Consider the following 14,878-nt stretch of genomic DNA (forward strand, 5'->3'; position numbering starts at 1 on the left):
AGGTTGAGTTAGACGTGACGCTAATTCCTAGCGTCACAGGTTGAGTTAGATGCAATGACTCTGGGGTAGGATTCATTTTGGATTCTGTGCCATGTGTTTTCGGCACTTTTGTTGATAGCTGCTATGATTAGCTGGCCATATTGCAATGGCATTATTGCACACAGTGGTGGTGCTAGGAAAGTGATTTTCTTAGAAAGGCCAGATCTTTATTATTATAATGTATAGTATGTGGCATTATTGAGTCCGTGGTCGTTACGTCCGTGGTGGTTACGTCCGTGGTGGTTACGTTCGTGGTGGTTACGTCCGTGGTCGTTACGTCCGTGGTGGTTACGTCCGTGGTCGTTACGTCCGTGGTCGTTACGTCCGTGGTGGTTACGTCCGTGGTGGTTACGTCCGTGGTCGTTACGGCCGTGGTCGTTACGTTCGTGGTGGTTACGTCCGTGGTCGTTACGTTCGTGGTGGTTACGTTCGTGGTGGTTACGTCCGTGGTGGTTACGTTCGTGGTGGTTACGTCCGTGGTCGTTACGTCCGTGGTGGTTACGTTCGTGGTGGTTACGTCCGTGGTGGTTACGTTCGTGGTCGTTACGTCCGTGGTCGTTACGTCCGTGGTGGTTACGTCCGTGGTGGTTACGTCCGTGGTCGTTACGTCCGTGGTCGTTACGGTCGTTAACAACCGCATTGGGGTAATTAGTAACTAGAAATTGTGGGCGGAAATATAATGGCATCTTGTTTTGATCTTTGTCAAGTGTGATTCGTTGTGATCTAATTCCGCGTTTTCTGTTTGCTAGATTCAGGGGGGATTAGCTTCGTGAAGTCCAATCGGGTCGAAGTCCGGTCCAATCGGGCCGTACTCCGGTCCAATCGGGCCGTACTCCGGTCCAATCGGGCCGTACTCCGGTCCAATCGGGTCGAAATCCGTTCCAATCGGGCCGAAGTCCGGTCCAATCGGGCCGTAGTCCGGTCCAATCAAGTCTATAATGTATAATATAGCAAGTTTATAAACTGTTGACAACCAAAGATCAGTCTCTCTCTCTCTCTCACACACACACTCTCTCTCTCTCTCTCTCTCTCTCTCTCTCTCTCTCTCTCTCTCTCTCTCTCTCTCTCTCTCTCTCTCTCTTGCTCGCACTGCAAGGGGCTGATATGCGGCTCTTGTCAGATATATAGCCAGTGAGAGAGTTAAACTAATTAAAAATTAAATTAAATTCAGTGAAGTCAGTGTTATAAACATGCTGAACTCGACAACGGTGAGAGAGAGAGAGAGAGAGAGAGAGAGAGAGAGAGAGAGAGAGAGAGAGAGAGAGAGAGAGAGAGAGAGAGAGAGAGAGAGAGAGAGAGAGAGAGAGAGAGAGAGAGAGAGAGAGAGAGAGAGAGAGAGAGAGAGAGAGAGAGAGAGGGGGAGAGAGAGAGAGAGAGAGAGAGAGAGAGAGAGAGAGAGAGAGAGAGAGAGAGAGAGAGAGAGAGAGAGAGCAGACCCATCTGTTGGGAGCAGTATAAACCTATACTGACATCAGGAGAGCAAGCGACATGCTGTCGACCAATCCTGGGACGTCTCGGTGACCCGTGACGTCAATAAGACTCTTCCCATTGGTTAAGCTAGGTCACGTGACCAATAATTCGTTGTCATCTGCTATATCAGAATTGAATCAGGCGCCATCTTGTTTCACTCGACTATTCTAATATTTGAAGACTATATTAGTACTCAAATTTATATATCCTATATGACTCTCAAAGATGGCTGAATTTGATTGTAATGGATTGTGTGATTGTAACATGTTTCCCCTTTCCTGCCTTACCCCCCAATCGTTTTACCCATTTAACCTCTCATTTCCCCATTTAACTACATTCCCTCTGATTTACCCCATTCACACTTGCACTCCCTTAACCACCCCTTAATCACACTACTACCCCCCTTTACCTTCTACCCCTTCATTCCCTCCCTCTCCCTTACCCTTTGTATCTTCCCTCCCTCACCCCCCCTTGTGCCTCCCTTACCCCCTACACCCTCCCTTTCTCTCTCCTCTTTGCAATATCTAAAAAATAAAATTCTTGATATTAATTTTTATCTGCCTATTTTCGCTACATAAAATCAAATATAATTGTCAACAAAAAACATTGCAATGTGCAACAGTAGTCGAGATTACAGGACGAGGTTTATATTATATAATAGTGACCTAAAATTATATAATTATATATTATAAAATTATATAATTACACAACTTATACGCTTAAAGATAATCGGTTAATGATTAACTTAATTAATTCACCCAACGAGATGTTTTGGTAATCAAAAAATATATATATCAGCTCAAGAAGTTTATAATGAAAAAAGTTTGAACAAAATTGTACTGTAGGTGGTGTAATGTGGGAGGGAAGTGGAACAGTGGCTTGGAGGTGGGAGAGAAGGTGGGAGGGGGTGAGAGAGAAGGTGAGAGGGGTGAGAGAGAGAAGGTGGGAGATATGGAGCATGGGATGAAGGGTGTGCAAGCTGGGTCAGAATTAGCATGGGAGGGAATTAACTTGGGAGGGGAACAAGGATGGGAGGGAATTAGCATGGGAGGGAATTAACATGGGAGGGAATTAGCATGGGAGGGAACTAGCATGGGAGATAATTAACATGGGAGGTAATTAACATGGGAGGGAATTAACATGGGAGATAATTATCATGGAAGGTAATTAACATGGGAGGGGAATTAGCATGGGAGGGAATTAACATGGGAGGGAATTAGCATGGGATGGTAATTAGCATGGGAGGGGAATTAACATTGGAGGGAATTAGCATGGGAGAAAATTAGCATGGGAGGGAATTAACATGGGAGAGAATTAACATGGGAGGGGAATTAACATGGGAGGGAATTAGCATGGGAGGAAATTAGCATGTTTGAAAGGCAAGAAGTTAACAAGCATCATAAAACAATAACCAAAGGCTTTCACATATACGTCTAACCTACGCTTGAAACAATCATGTGATCGAGCAGCTATGTTGCCCACCAATTTGTTCCATAGATCAACCCCTCTATTTCCAAACCAGTATTTACCCAGGTATTTCTTAAATCTAAATTTATATGGGAGAGAGAAGGAAGGGAAGAGATGGAGATGGGAGACCTTTCCTTATTAAGACCACTCAATAGCTCGGTTGACTGAGCTTCGGACTCACACGCATGGGAAAAGGACTTGAAAAGTGAACTGTTTTTCGAGGTTAGGGCTAGTTGTGTATATTGGGGATAGTTATGCTAGCTATGTATGGTTAGGAATAGGTTTGTTAGTTAGGGATGGGTTAGGGACGTTCGGGGCTTAGCGTCCCCGCGGCCCGGTCCTCGACCAGGCCTCCTTTTTGTTACACACCCCCAGGAAGCAGCCCGTAGCAGCTGTCTAGTGTTAACTAGCTAGTTCCTACAGCTCGTGTATCAATGGACAGTGATAAGAAATAGTCTAGGGTAAGTTCACTATCTTTAAAAGTAATTCATATGAACACATAAATTAACACAATTTATCTTACATTAAATATTGTGAGTATCCATAACTAAGGGTACGTAATAGCCAATAGAAGCCACCTTGTATGGTCCAATAGAAGCCACCTTACATGGAGCCAATAGAAGCCACCTTACATGGGTCCAATAGAAGCCACCTTGCATGGGTCCAATAGAAGCCACCTTACATGGGTCCAATAGAAGCCACCTTGCATGGGTCCAATAGAAGCCACCTTACATGGGACCAATAGAAGCCACCTTGCATGGGTCCAATAGAAGCCACCTTACATGGGTCCAATAGAAGCCACCTTGCATAGTCCAATAGAAGCCACCTTGCATGGGTCCAATAGAAGCCACCTTGCATGGGTCCAATAGAAGCCACCTTGCATGGTCCAATAGAAACCACCTTGCATGGGTCCAATAGAAGCCACCTTGCATGGGTCCAATAGAAGCCACCTTGCATGGGTCCAATAGAAGCCACCTTGCATGGGTCCAATAGAAGCCATCTTGCATGGGTCCAATAGAAGCCACCTTACATGGGACCAATAGAAGCCACCTTGCATGGGTCCAATAGAAGCCACCTTACATGGGTCCAATAGAAGCCACCTTGCATGGTCCAATAGAAGCCACCTTGCATGGGTCCAATAGAAGCCACCTTGCATGGTCCAATAGAAGTCACCTTGCATGGACCAATAGAAGCCAATTTGCATGGACCAATAGAAGCCACCTTGCATGGACCAATAGAAGCCACCTTGCATGGTCCAATAGAAGCCACCTTGCATGGGTCCAATAGAAGCCACCTTGCATGGGTCCAATAGAAGCCACCTTGCATGGTCCAATAGAAGTCACCTTGCATGGACCAATAGAAGCCATCTTGCATGGACCAATAGAAGCCACCTTGCATGGACCAATAGAAGCCACCTTACATGGGCCAATAGACCTGCAGTTATTCGTACCTTCTGTTCTCGGCTAACACGAGAGGGCGTAACTGAAGCTTGCACTAACTGTTATTGGACTATGGAGACTGAGATGTCCCTCAAGAGGTCTCACGCGTCGTATGTAATGAAATATTGGTCTCCAATTACTCAATCTTAACTACCCTCGACGCTGTCATTGTAAGCTCCTCAGACGAGGCAAAACTCTTAAGGGTTATTAAGGGACAGATTGACACTGGTTAATTTAACTGTGTTGAGGTGAAGTGGGTGAGTAGTGTGGGTGGATGACTGGTGACTTGGCCCATCACTTGGCCCATCACTTGGCCACACACACTTGGCCACACACACTTGGCTACACACTTGGCCCCACACCACTCTGCTTCTCCCAAGTTACTGTATTAATTAATATTCGTTTAAGACATCAAGGCTTCATTATTTATGAAATTATTTGATTACTCTTAAAACTGTTCCTTGAGGCATCTCTCTCTCTCTCGTTCTTCTTCTCCTGCTCCTACCTCTCTCTTCTCTCTCCTGCTCCTACCTCTCTCTTCTCTCTCCTGCTCCTACCTCTCTCTTCTCTCTCCTGCTCCTACCTCTCTCTTCTCTCTCCTGCTCCTACCTCTCTCTTCTCTCTCCTGCTCCTACCTCTCTCTTCTCTCTCCTGCTCCTACCTCTCTCTTCTCTCTCCTGCTCCTACCTCTCTCTTCTCTCTCCTGCTCCTACCTCTCTCTTCTCTCTCCTGCTCCTACCTCTCTCTTCTCTCTCCTGCTCCTACCTCTCTCTTCTCTCTCCTGCTCCTACCTCTCTCTTCTCTCTCCTGCTCCTACCTCTCTCTTCTCTCTCCTGCTCCTACCTCTCTCTTCTCTCTCCTGCTCCTACCTCCTCTTCTCTCTCCTGCTCCTACCTCTCTCTTCTCTCTCCTGCTCCTACCTCTCTCTTCTCTCTCCTGCTCCTACCTCCCTCTTCTCTCTCCTGCTCCTACCTCTCTCTTCTCTCTCCTGCTCCTACCTCTCTCTTCTCTCTCCTCACAAATACAATCTTCAGGATATAGCGATAGAGGTTTTTCGGGAACACTGTTGAATTCCTTGGAGGAAGAAATGCTATTGGATTTCTCGTTCGCTCCTTCCACGGAACCTTTTCACCTAACTTTCGTTCTGAAAGTCTGTCAGCTTTCTCTATGTTGACTAACTTCCCTCGCTCTGTCTTGGCTTGAGTTCCTCCACTATTCTCACCCACAAATTCCTATTGTTTACTTAGTTAAACAATAATAATAACTTTCTTAAGTTATGTTACTTTAAAAGAATTGTTCTTGTAGGGTACAAATAATATATTTTTTCCCAGTTTTATATATTTTTTAGTTTCTGTGTTTGTTAGTTGTTCTATTTCTTTATATATATCGGTAGAATTATATAAGTTTTGACGACTATAAAAAATGGACCGATAATTCTCGCTATTATTTTTGTGTTGTACTAAATTGCAGATGTCAACATTAGTTGTCAAATTATTCTCTCTGTCTCTCTCTCTCTCACTCACTCACTCACTCACTCACTCACTCACTCTCTCACTCTCTCACTCTCTCTCTCTCTCTCTCTCTCTCTCTCTCTCTCTATCTCTCTCTCTTTCTGGGGGTAAACTAATTGAAATCAGAATAGGAATGAAATATGACATGGAGTTGGAATGAAAAATGGGATCTCAAATTAAATATAAGAGGGGGAACTGATTCAGAATGTGAGTCAGCGGGACATGTTTGTCTACGAGAATATGAATCAATAAAAATAATAATTAATAATAATAATTGACCTCTACTAACTGCTTGTCTCATTAACAAGACATTTAAATACTACTCAAAACTCTTGAGCATCTCAGTCAAATTCTAAATCAAAACCACTTTAGCGTGAACTTTGTTGTCAGTTTTGATACGACTGACCACTGCGTCGGAATTCTGGTGGTTTAATGGAATTAAACCACTGTAGTTTTGACGTTTGTGATTAAGAGGCATCCGCCATGGTAGGAAAAGTGTGGTGCCAATCAGTAAAACCCACTTTAGGGACAGGCAGTCTGTGTGTATATATATACGTTAGGATTATATCTAGCCCCCACCCTCAAAGTCGTTAATAGTGATGATAACGCTGTTGGTGATTACTCCCCATTAAAGGAGGATCAGACCCCATTGCGATCAATCAGATGTCTCTGCGATCCTTCCTTATTGGTTTCGGGGCTTAGCGTCCCCGGGGCCCGGTCCTCGACCAGGCCTCCTGGCTGCTGGACAGGTCAACCAGGCTGTTGGACGCGTAGATGGAAGACCTGGCACACATCTAGTAGCAGGAGTCAGAGCAGTAGTCACTTCGTCTCGAATCACAGAGTGAGATGACCACGCTTATAAATGTCTAGAACTTTCCTTGTAAGATTTACGGGTTATTCATGCCCGTGCCAGCCCTTCGAGGGTTTAATCTATATCAATCAATCATCTAGTATATATATATATATATATATATATATATATATATATATATATATATATGATATATATATATATATATATATATATATATATATTATATATATATATATATATATATGATATATATATATATATATATATATATATATTATATATATATATATATATATATATATATATATATATATATATATATATATATAAAACTGAAAACTCACACCCCAGAAGTCACTCGAACCCATACTGCCAGAAGCAATGCATCTGATGTACAGGGTCCCTTAACCACTCGACCAACACGACCGGACAAAAGAGGATGGTAGCCGAGGATAATTCCCATCCCCCCGCAGGCACTCTGTTGGTAATCCTTGATTACCAACAGAGTATATATATACCGATATATTTTCTTGCGTCATGATGGCTTAACTTGTATATATATTAAACAGTTTACGAGGTCACCCTTGGGTCGAGTACGACCTCGTAACGCCTCAGAGCTCGTTAACACTTTAATTAATACAGAACCTTAGCCGCCATAATTGAGAACAGATGTAAAGGTTTCGCGTATGGACACAGAAGAGGATGATGAATCCTGTACAGTGATGCTCTCAGTCGCAATATTGACGTAGAAGAGCTGACTCCACCGTGCTAGAGACTCTGCAACTTGCACAGGAATTTTATGGTCAGGGGTTCGATGGTTCTTAGTGAAGAGCATGAAAGTCAGCAGTGTTCTCAGTGAAGAACATGAGAAACAAAGAACAAACCCCACGTTGTTCAGAGAACAATATAACCAGTCGAGGCAGATGTGTTATTTATGAACAAATAACATCAATATTTGTTCATTAAGATGCACCAGAGCTCCCGAGATACGTGTACACACACACACACACACACACACACACAGGCTACGAGTAGGGGCCTCGTAGCCTGGTGGATAGCGCGCAGGACTCGTAATTCTGTGGCGAGGGTTCGATTACCGCACGAGGCAGAAACAAATGGGCAAAGTTTCTTTCACCCTAAGTGCCCCCGTTACCTAGCAGTAAATAGGTACCTGGGAGTTAGTCAGCTGTCACGGGCTGCTTCCTGGTGTGTGTGTGTGTGTGTGTGTGTGTGGTGTGGAAAAAAAAATAATTAGTAAACAGTTGATTGTTGCGGGGGTTGAAAGCTCAACCCCCGCAAAAACACAACTAGTAAACACACACACACACACACACACATACACACACACACACACACACACACACACACACACACACACACACACACACACACACACACACACACGGGGCAGTATCCAGCTAAATCTGGCAAGCTACAACTTTGGCCATTGACCGCAAGACAAGGCATTAACCCGTTGGTACTGGTGGCAGAAGTCGTGAGGTGCTAGGACATGTGTGTCCCTAGCTGGCTCCTAGGCCCCCTAGCTGCTCTCCCGGGGCTAGGGAAAGTGAGAAGGTGAGTGAGAGAGAGGGAGAGACAGGGTGAGAGGGAGGTGAAACTCACAGGAAGAGAATATGAGGCAAAAGGTGTAAAGAGAACAAGCTGGAGCTATGAGGAAGAATGAGATTAGCTTGAAGGGTGAGTGTGTGTGTCTGGAGGGACTTAACCAGCTCCTTATACAAGGATGAGTGAGTGTGAGTATGTTGAGGGACATACCCAGCTACGCATACAAGGATGAGTGAGTGTGTGTGTCTGGAGGGACTTAACCAGCTCCTTATACAAGGATGAGTGAGTGTGTGTGTCTGGAGGGACTTAACCAGCTCCTCATACAAGGATGAGTGAGTGTGAGTATCTGGAGGGACTTACCCAGCTCCTCATATAAGGATGAGTGAGTGTGTGTGTCTGGAGGGACTTAACCAGCTACGCATACAAGTATGAGTGAGTGTGAGTATCTGGAGGGACTTAACCAGCTCCTCATACAAGGATGAGTGAGTGTGTGTGTCTGGAGGGACTTAACCAGCTCCTCATACAAGGATGAGTGAGTGTGAGTATCTTGAGGGACTTACCCAGCTCCTCATATAAGGATGAGTGAGTGTGTGTGTCTGGAGGGACTTAACCAGCTCCTCATACAAGGATGAGTGAGTGTGAGTATCTGGAGGGACTTACCCAGCTCCTCATATAAGGATGAGTGAGTGTGTGTGTCTGGAGGGACTTAACCAGCTACGCATACAAGTATGAGTGAGTGTGAGTATCTGGAGGGACTTAACCAGCTCCTCATACAAGGATGAGTGAGTGTGTGTGTCTGGAGGGACTTAACCAGCTCCTCATACAAGGATGAGTGAGTGTGAGTATCTTGAGGGACTTACCCAGCTCCTCATACAAGGATGAGTGAGTGTGTGTGTCTGGAGGGACTTAACCAGCTCCTTATACAAAGATGAGTGAGTGTGAATATCTGGAGGGACTTACCCAGCTCCTCATACAAGGATGAGTGAGTGTGTGTCTGGAGGGACTTAACCAGCTCCTCATACAAGGATGAGTGAGTGTGAGTATCTGGAGGGACTTAACCAGCTCCTCATACAAGTATGAGTTAGTATGAGTGAATAAACTGAGTCAGCCTTATCCATATTTCCAAATGCCTTATATATGCTTAGTCTGGGCTACCTTAAATACCGGTTTAAGACTAAATTGCATTTCGACAATTGTATTTTTTTTAGAATTGTATTATAAATTAGTAGTAGTATTCCCTGTCTAACGTCTCGCTACAGTTAATACACGATGTATTAACACCCTGACCGCCAAACTGCCTTATTTAAAGTCTTATTTAAAGCCTTATCTCTTATTTTATAAAGACTTATTGCTATACTTTATCATTAATCTCAGCTATCCCACTCCACTGGGGTCAGCTACCACTCACATGATGGGTTTGGGGTCCACTACCACTCACATGATGGGTATGGGGTCCACTACCACTCACAGGATGGGTATGGGGTCAGCTACCACTCACAGGATGGGTATGGGGTCAGCTACCACTCACAGGATGGGTTTGGGGTCCACTACCACTCACAGGATGGGTATGGGGTCCACTACCACTCACATGATGGGTATGGGGTCCACTACCACTCACATGATGGGTATGGGGTCCACTACCACTCACAGGATGGGTATGGGGTCCACTACCACTCACAGGATGGGTATGGGGTCCACTACCACTCACAGGATGGATATGGGGTCCACTACCACTCACAGGATGGGTATGGGGTCCACTACCACTCACAGGATGGGTATGGGGTCCACTACCACTCACAGGATGGGTATGGGGTCCACTACCACTCACAGGATGGGTATGGGGTCCACTACCACTCACAGGATGGGTATGGGGTCCACTACCACTCAGAGAGAGAGAGAGAGAGAGAGAGAGAGAGAGAGAGAGAGAGAGAGAGAGAGAGAGCGAGAGAGAGAGAGAGAGAGAGAGAGAGAGAGAGTGAGAGAGAGGAGAGAGAGGAGAGAGAGGAGAGAGGAGAGAGAGAGAGAGAGAGAGAGAGAGAGAGAGAGAGAGAGAGAGAGAGAGAGAGAGAGAGAGAGAGAGAGAGAGAGAGAGAGAGAGAGAGAGAAAGAGAGAGAGAGAGACAGAGAGAGACAGAGAAGAGACGTACAGGAAGTACACAGTAAAGCGTCCAATGATCCACAAGAGACCGGACAAAATTGAAAAAGTTCAATCAATAGAGGCAGCATGTTGGGGCTTGTTGGCGACAGCGGCTCGCGATGGCCGCCAGCTAACGTTAGGACCAGGGTTCGGTCCCCAGCACCAGCTGCGACACACAGCTGGGCCCCCTATACTATCCCCTACCCCTCACATCTCTTTCCCCTCAGACCCCGCGCCATTCCCCCATCTCACCATCCTGTTCTACCCATTTAACTCCCTTCCATTAATGGAAGAGTTTAACAGGTTAAGGGGAACACTTTCCCTTCCCTTCACTTCCCTTTCTCTTACCCTTCCCTTTCTCTCACCCTTCCCTTTTTCCTCACTCTTCCTCTCTACCTTTTCTAACTCACTTTCTCTCCAGTAAGAGTGAGATAGCTTCCAGGTAAAGTTAGCTTAGCTTAGCTGCCAACACACACATCGTGTCAGCAAGGCGGACAGCCCGCCTGCTATCATAACATCTTGTTGTCAAGGCGGAATCGATCTCCGACTTGCAAGAAGCCCAGTCGCCACTATATCGACCAATCTAAGAAGTTGGTTAATGAGAAATAAAGTAGCTACTTGAGCAAAATATAACCAGAAATAGCAGAGAGCAACAGATAACCAGAAATAACAGAGAGCAACAGATAGCCATAGCAGATAGCAACAGATAACCAGAAATAACAGAGCAACAGATAACCAGAAATAACAGAGAGCAACAGATAACCAGAAATAGCAGAGAGCAACAGATAACCAGAAATAACAGAGAGGAACAGATAGCCAGAAATAACAGAGAGCAACAGATAACCAGAAATAACAGATAGCCATAGCAGATAGCAACAGATAACCAGACATATGGCCACTGAAGACCCCCCCCCACACTATTCAATATCATAATTAATACAATCGTTAATATTGAGTTTCCGAAAAAGATAACGAGGAACAGGATATCCAGATTAAATCATGATACGAGTCTAATCCAATGTAAAGCTGAAACATTCCATTAAGCTATTTGAGTGAGTGTTCTGCACTCTGCTTCACTCTGTCTACAGTTCTCACACACACACACACACACACACACACACACACACACACACACCAAGATCACAGACAATGAAAACCTGTGAATTAATGGTGAAGTTCTTGAGTTTGTTGACCACCATTAGTATTAGAAGAGCCTGGAACTGGAAGGGTCTGGAACTGGAGGAGCCTGGAACTGGAAGGACCTGGAACTGGAAGGTCCTGGAACTGGAAAGGGCCGGAACTGGAAGGCCCTGGAACTGGAAGGACCTGGAACTGGAAGAGCCTGGAACTGGAAGGGCCTGGAACTGGAAGGATCTGGAACTGGAAGGGTCTGGAACTGGAAGGGTCTGGAACTGGAAGGATCTGGAACTGGAAGGACCTGGAACTGGAAGGATCTGGAACTGGAAGGACCTGGAACTGGAAGGACCTGGAACTGGAAGGACCTGGAACTGGAAGGTCCTGGAACTGGAAGGGGCCGGAACTGGAAGGCCCTGGAACTGGAAGGACCTGGAACTGGAAGAGCCTGGAACTGGAAGGGCCTGGAACTGGAAGGATCTGGAACTGGAAGGGTCTGGAACTGGAAGGGTCTGGAACTGGAAGGATCTGGAACTGGAAGGACCTGGAACTGGAAGGATCTGGAACTGGAAGGACCTGGAACTGGAAGGACCTGGAACTGGAAGAGCCTGGAACTGGAAGGACCTGGAACTGGGAGAGCCTGGAACTGGAAGGGCCTGGAACTGGAAGGATCTGGAACTGGAAGGGTCTGGAACTGGAAGGGTCTGGAACTGGAAGGATCTGGAACTGGAAGGACCTGGAACTGGAAGGATCTGGAACTGGAAGGACCTGGAACTGGAAGGACCTGGAACTGGAAGAGCCTGGAACTGGAAGGACCTGGAACTGGGAGAGCCTGGAACTGGAAGGACCTGGAACTGGAAGGACCTGTAACTGGAAGAACCTGGAACTGGAAGTGCCTGGAACTGGGAGAGCCTGGAACTGGAAGAGCCTGGAACTGGAAGAGCCTGGAACTGGAAGGGCCTGGAAATGGAAGGGCCTGGAACTGGAAGGGCCTGGAACTGGAAGGTCCTGGACCTGGAAGGTCCTGGAACAGGAAGGTCCTGGAACTGGAAGAGCCTGGAACTGGAAGAGCCTGGAACTGGAAGAACCTGGAAGTGGAAGGTCCTGGAACTGGAAGGGTCTGGAACTGGAAGGACCTGGAACTAGAAGGGCCTGGAACTAGAAGGGCCTGGAACTAGAAGGGCCTGGAACTGGAGGGACCAGAACTTAAAGGACCTGTAACTGGAAGGACCCGGAACTGGAAGGACCTGGAACTGGAAGGGCCTGGCCCTGTAACGATGGCAATAGAGTAATATACAGTTTCCTTAACAGCCTCGTTTCTTCTACTATTTTATTTTATTTTTATCAGTTTGTTCAATTATTTCTCTCTCTCTCTCTCTCTCTCTCTCTCTCTCTCTCTCTCTCTCTCTCTCTCTCTCTCTCTCTCTCTCTCTCTCTCTTCATTCCTTAACTTCTCTTCCCTTTATCCACCTCTACCTTTGTGTTTCCAACGCTCTCAGTCCACTTTATTCTCTCCCTACGTAGTGAGGGACAGGGTGAGGTACATGGGAGGTAGAGAGGAAAGAGAGGAGGAAAAATAGATAGGGAAAGACGGAAGGAATAATTGGGGAAGAGGAGAGTGGGAGGAATAGAGAATGGGGGAAGAGAGAGTGAGGAGAGGGAACCACCGGGTTCTCCTAATGGGAAATTCATGTCTCGCTCCTGATATCTGCAACTGATACGTCAGCCTGTAGCCCCCTGGGGCATGTGGCAGGGAGGTGCTGGGGGTGGGGATGTGCTGGGGGGCGGGGATGTGCTGGGGGAGGATGTGCTGGAAGCAGGGAGGTGTCTGAAGAAAACTGGAGATAGTTTCAAAGTAGCATTTCTTACATTTAATTCAATCCAAATAATTTCTCTATATCATTCAGCTTCAATTTCCTGGTTGAAACATCATTCATATATATTCATCTAATATATATACTTCCAGCTTCCCATTTCATCTACACTAACATAGTGAAATAAGTTGCATTTATCAATTTTCTACTCTACTAATTGGTCCTCGTTTTCTGTTAATGTAATAATATAAATTGTTTATATACACAGGTGAGCTTAATTGTGTATTTCTAATACTGCTGCCATGTGTATGATATGTTACCAAGATGTGTGTATGATATACTTAGTTCCTGGATTGTGTATCTCAGATTCCTGCTATCCTCTTGAGAATAATTTTAACAAGAGTTATCTTCAGTTATCTTCTAAGTTGTTATCAGTTGTTATCTAAGAGTTGTCTTCATATTTTTTGTCAGAATATTTTTCAATTGCGTTTCCAGCTCAATAATTATATATACAATAACGTCCCTGCCAGTAGAGGTCTTGGGGGCCAGATTCACGAAGCAGTTACGCAAGCACTTACGAACGTGTACATCTTTCCTCAATCTTTGACGGCTTTGGTTACATCTATTAAACATTTTATCCTGATTTCCTTATCCTGACCCCTTCCCAGTGCTATATAGTCGTAATGGCTTGGCGCTTCTTCCTGAAAGTTTCCTTCCGTTGCTTCAGAAGCTGTACTTGCAGCTTCAACAAAACTGGTTCTTCCTTTAACTCAAGATGGACATTTTTAGGGTTTATTGAGCGAGAAATTCTCTCAAAATATCTGACACCTCCTTGCCTAGATAGCAAAAATAAGAATTGATCTTCATAATATTTCGCACGTGAGGGGACAGCTCTCAGGGTCGTATTCCTAAGGGCCCGGGTTCGATTCCCGAAGCAGAAACAAATGGGCAGAGTTTCTTTCGCTGTGATGCATCTGTTCACCTAGTAGTAAATATGTACCTGGGAGTTAGACAGCTGATACGGGCTGCTTCCTGGGAATGTGTGTGTGCGTTAGAGAAATATATGTAGTAGGACATAATATAGGAAAAATAAATAGGTTAGAAAGGCGGGGTCCAAGAGCTAAGTGACACATACTCGAACAAGGGGACACAGGTGGAAACTGAGTACCCACATGAGCCACAGAGACGTTAGACGGAACTTTTTCAGTGTCAGAGTAGTTAACAGGTGGAATGCATTAGGCAGTGATGTGGTGGAGGCTGACTCCATACACAGTTTTAAATGTAGATATGATAGAGCCCAATAGGCTCAGGCACAAATCCACAAGGGCCGTGACGAGGATTCGAACCTGCGTCCGGGAGCATCCCAGACACTGCCTTAATCGACTGAGCTACGACAGGGTAAAAGGATTGAAACCGAAGTTCTACTGAACTTACTGGATCCCGTAGCCTATCCGAGGCACAAACCAGACTTTTACACAACCCCCCCC

At 45.5% G+C, this 14,878-nt stretch overlaps 2 protein-coding genes across 2 annotated transcripts in view; both read right to left on the reverse strand.

The window, feature by feature from the left end:
* Window positions 1-212: 212 nt before the first annotated feature.
* LOC123747135 (probable zinc transporter protein DDB_G0283629) lies at window positions 213-725 on the reverse strand. Its single transcript, XM_045729153.1, has one exon. The coding sequence runs from the start codon at window positions 723-725 to the stop codon at window positions 213-215; it is 513 nt and encodes a 170-aa protein (XP_045585109.1).
* A 65-nt stretch (window positions 726-790) lies between these two features.
* LOC138357304 (uncharacterized) overlaps window positions 791-14,878 on the reverse strand; it is a 46,343-nt gene continuing 32,255 nt past the window's right edge. The window contains exons 3-4 of the mRNA XM_069313992.1: window positions 11,579-12,665; window positions 791-972 (exon numbers count right to left, since the gene is read on the reverse strand). Of these exons, the coding sequence (XP_069170093.1) occupies window positions 791-972; window positions 11,579-12,665 (1,269 nt within the window). The remainder of the gene's footprint in view (window positions 973-11,578; window positions 12,666-14,878) is intronic.

Source organism: Procambarus clarkii, chromosome 77 (genome assembly GCF_040958095.1).
Source record: "Procambarus clarkii isolate CNS0578487 chromosome 77, FALCON_Pclarkii_2.0, whole genome shotgun sequence".
Taxonomy (NCBI): Eukaryota; Metazoa; Arthropoda; class Malacostraca; order Decapoda; family Cambaridae; genus Procambarus; species Procambarus clarkii.

Excerpts from the sequence above, each read along its gene's own strand:
- LOC123747135 (XM_045729153.1), bottom strand. The coding sequence starts at position 725 with ATGCCATTATATTTCCGCCCACAATTTCTAGTTACTAATTACCCCAAT.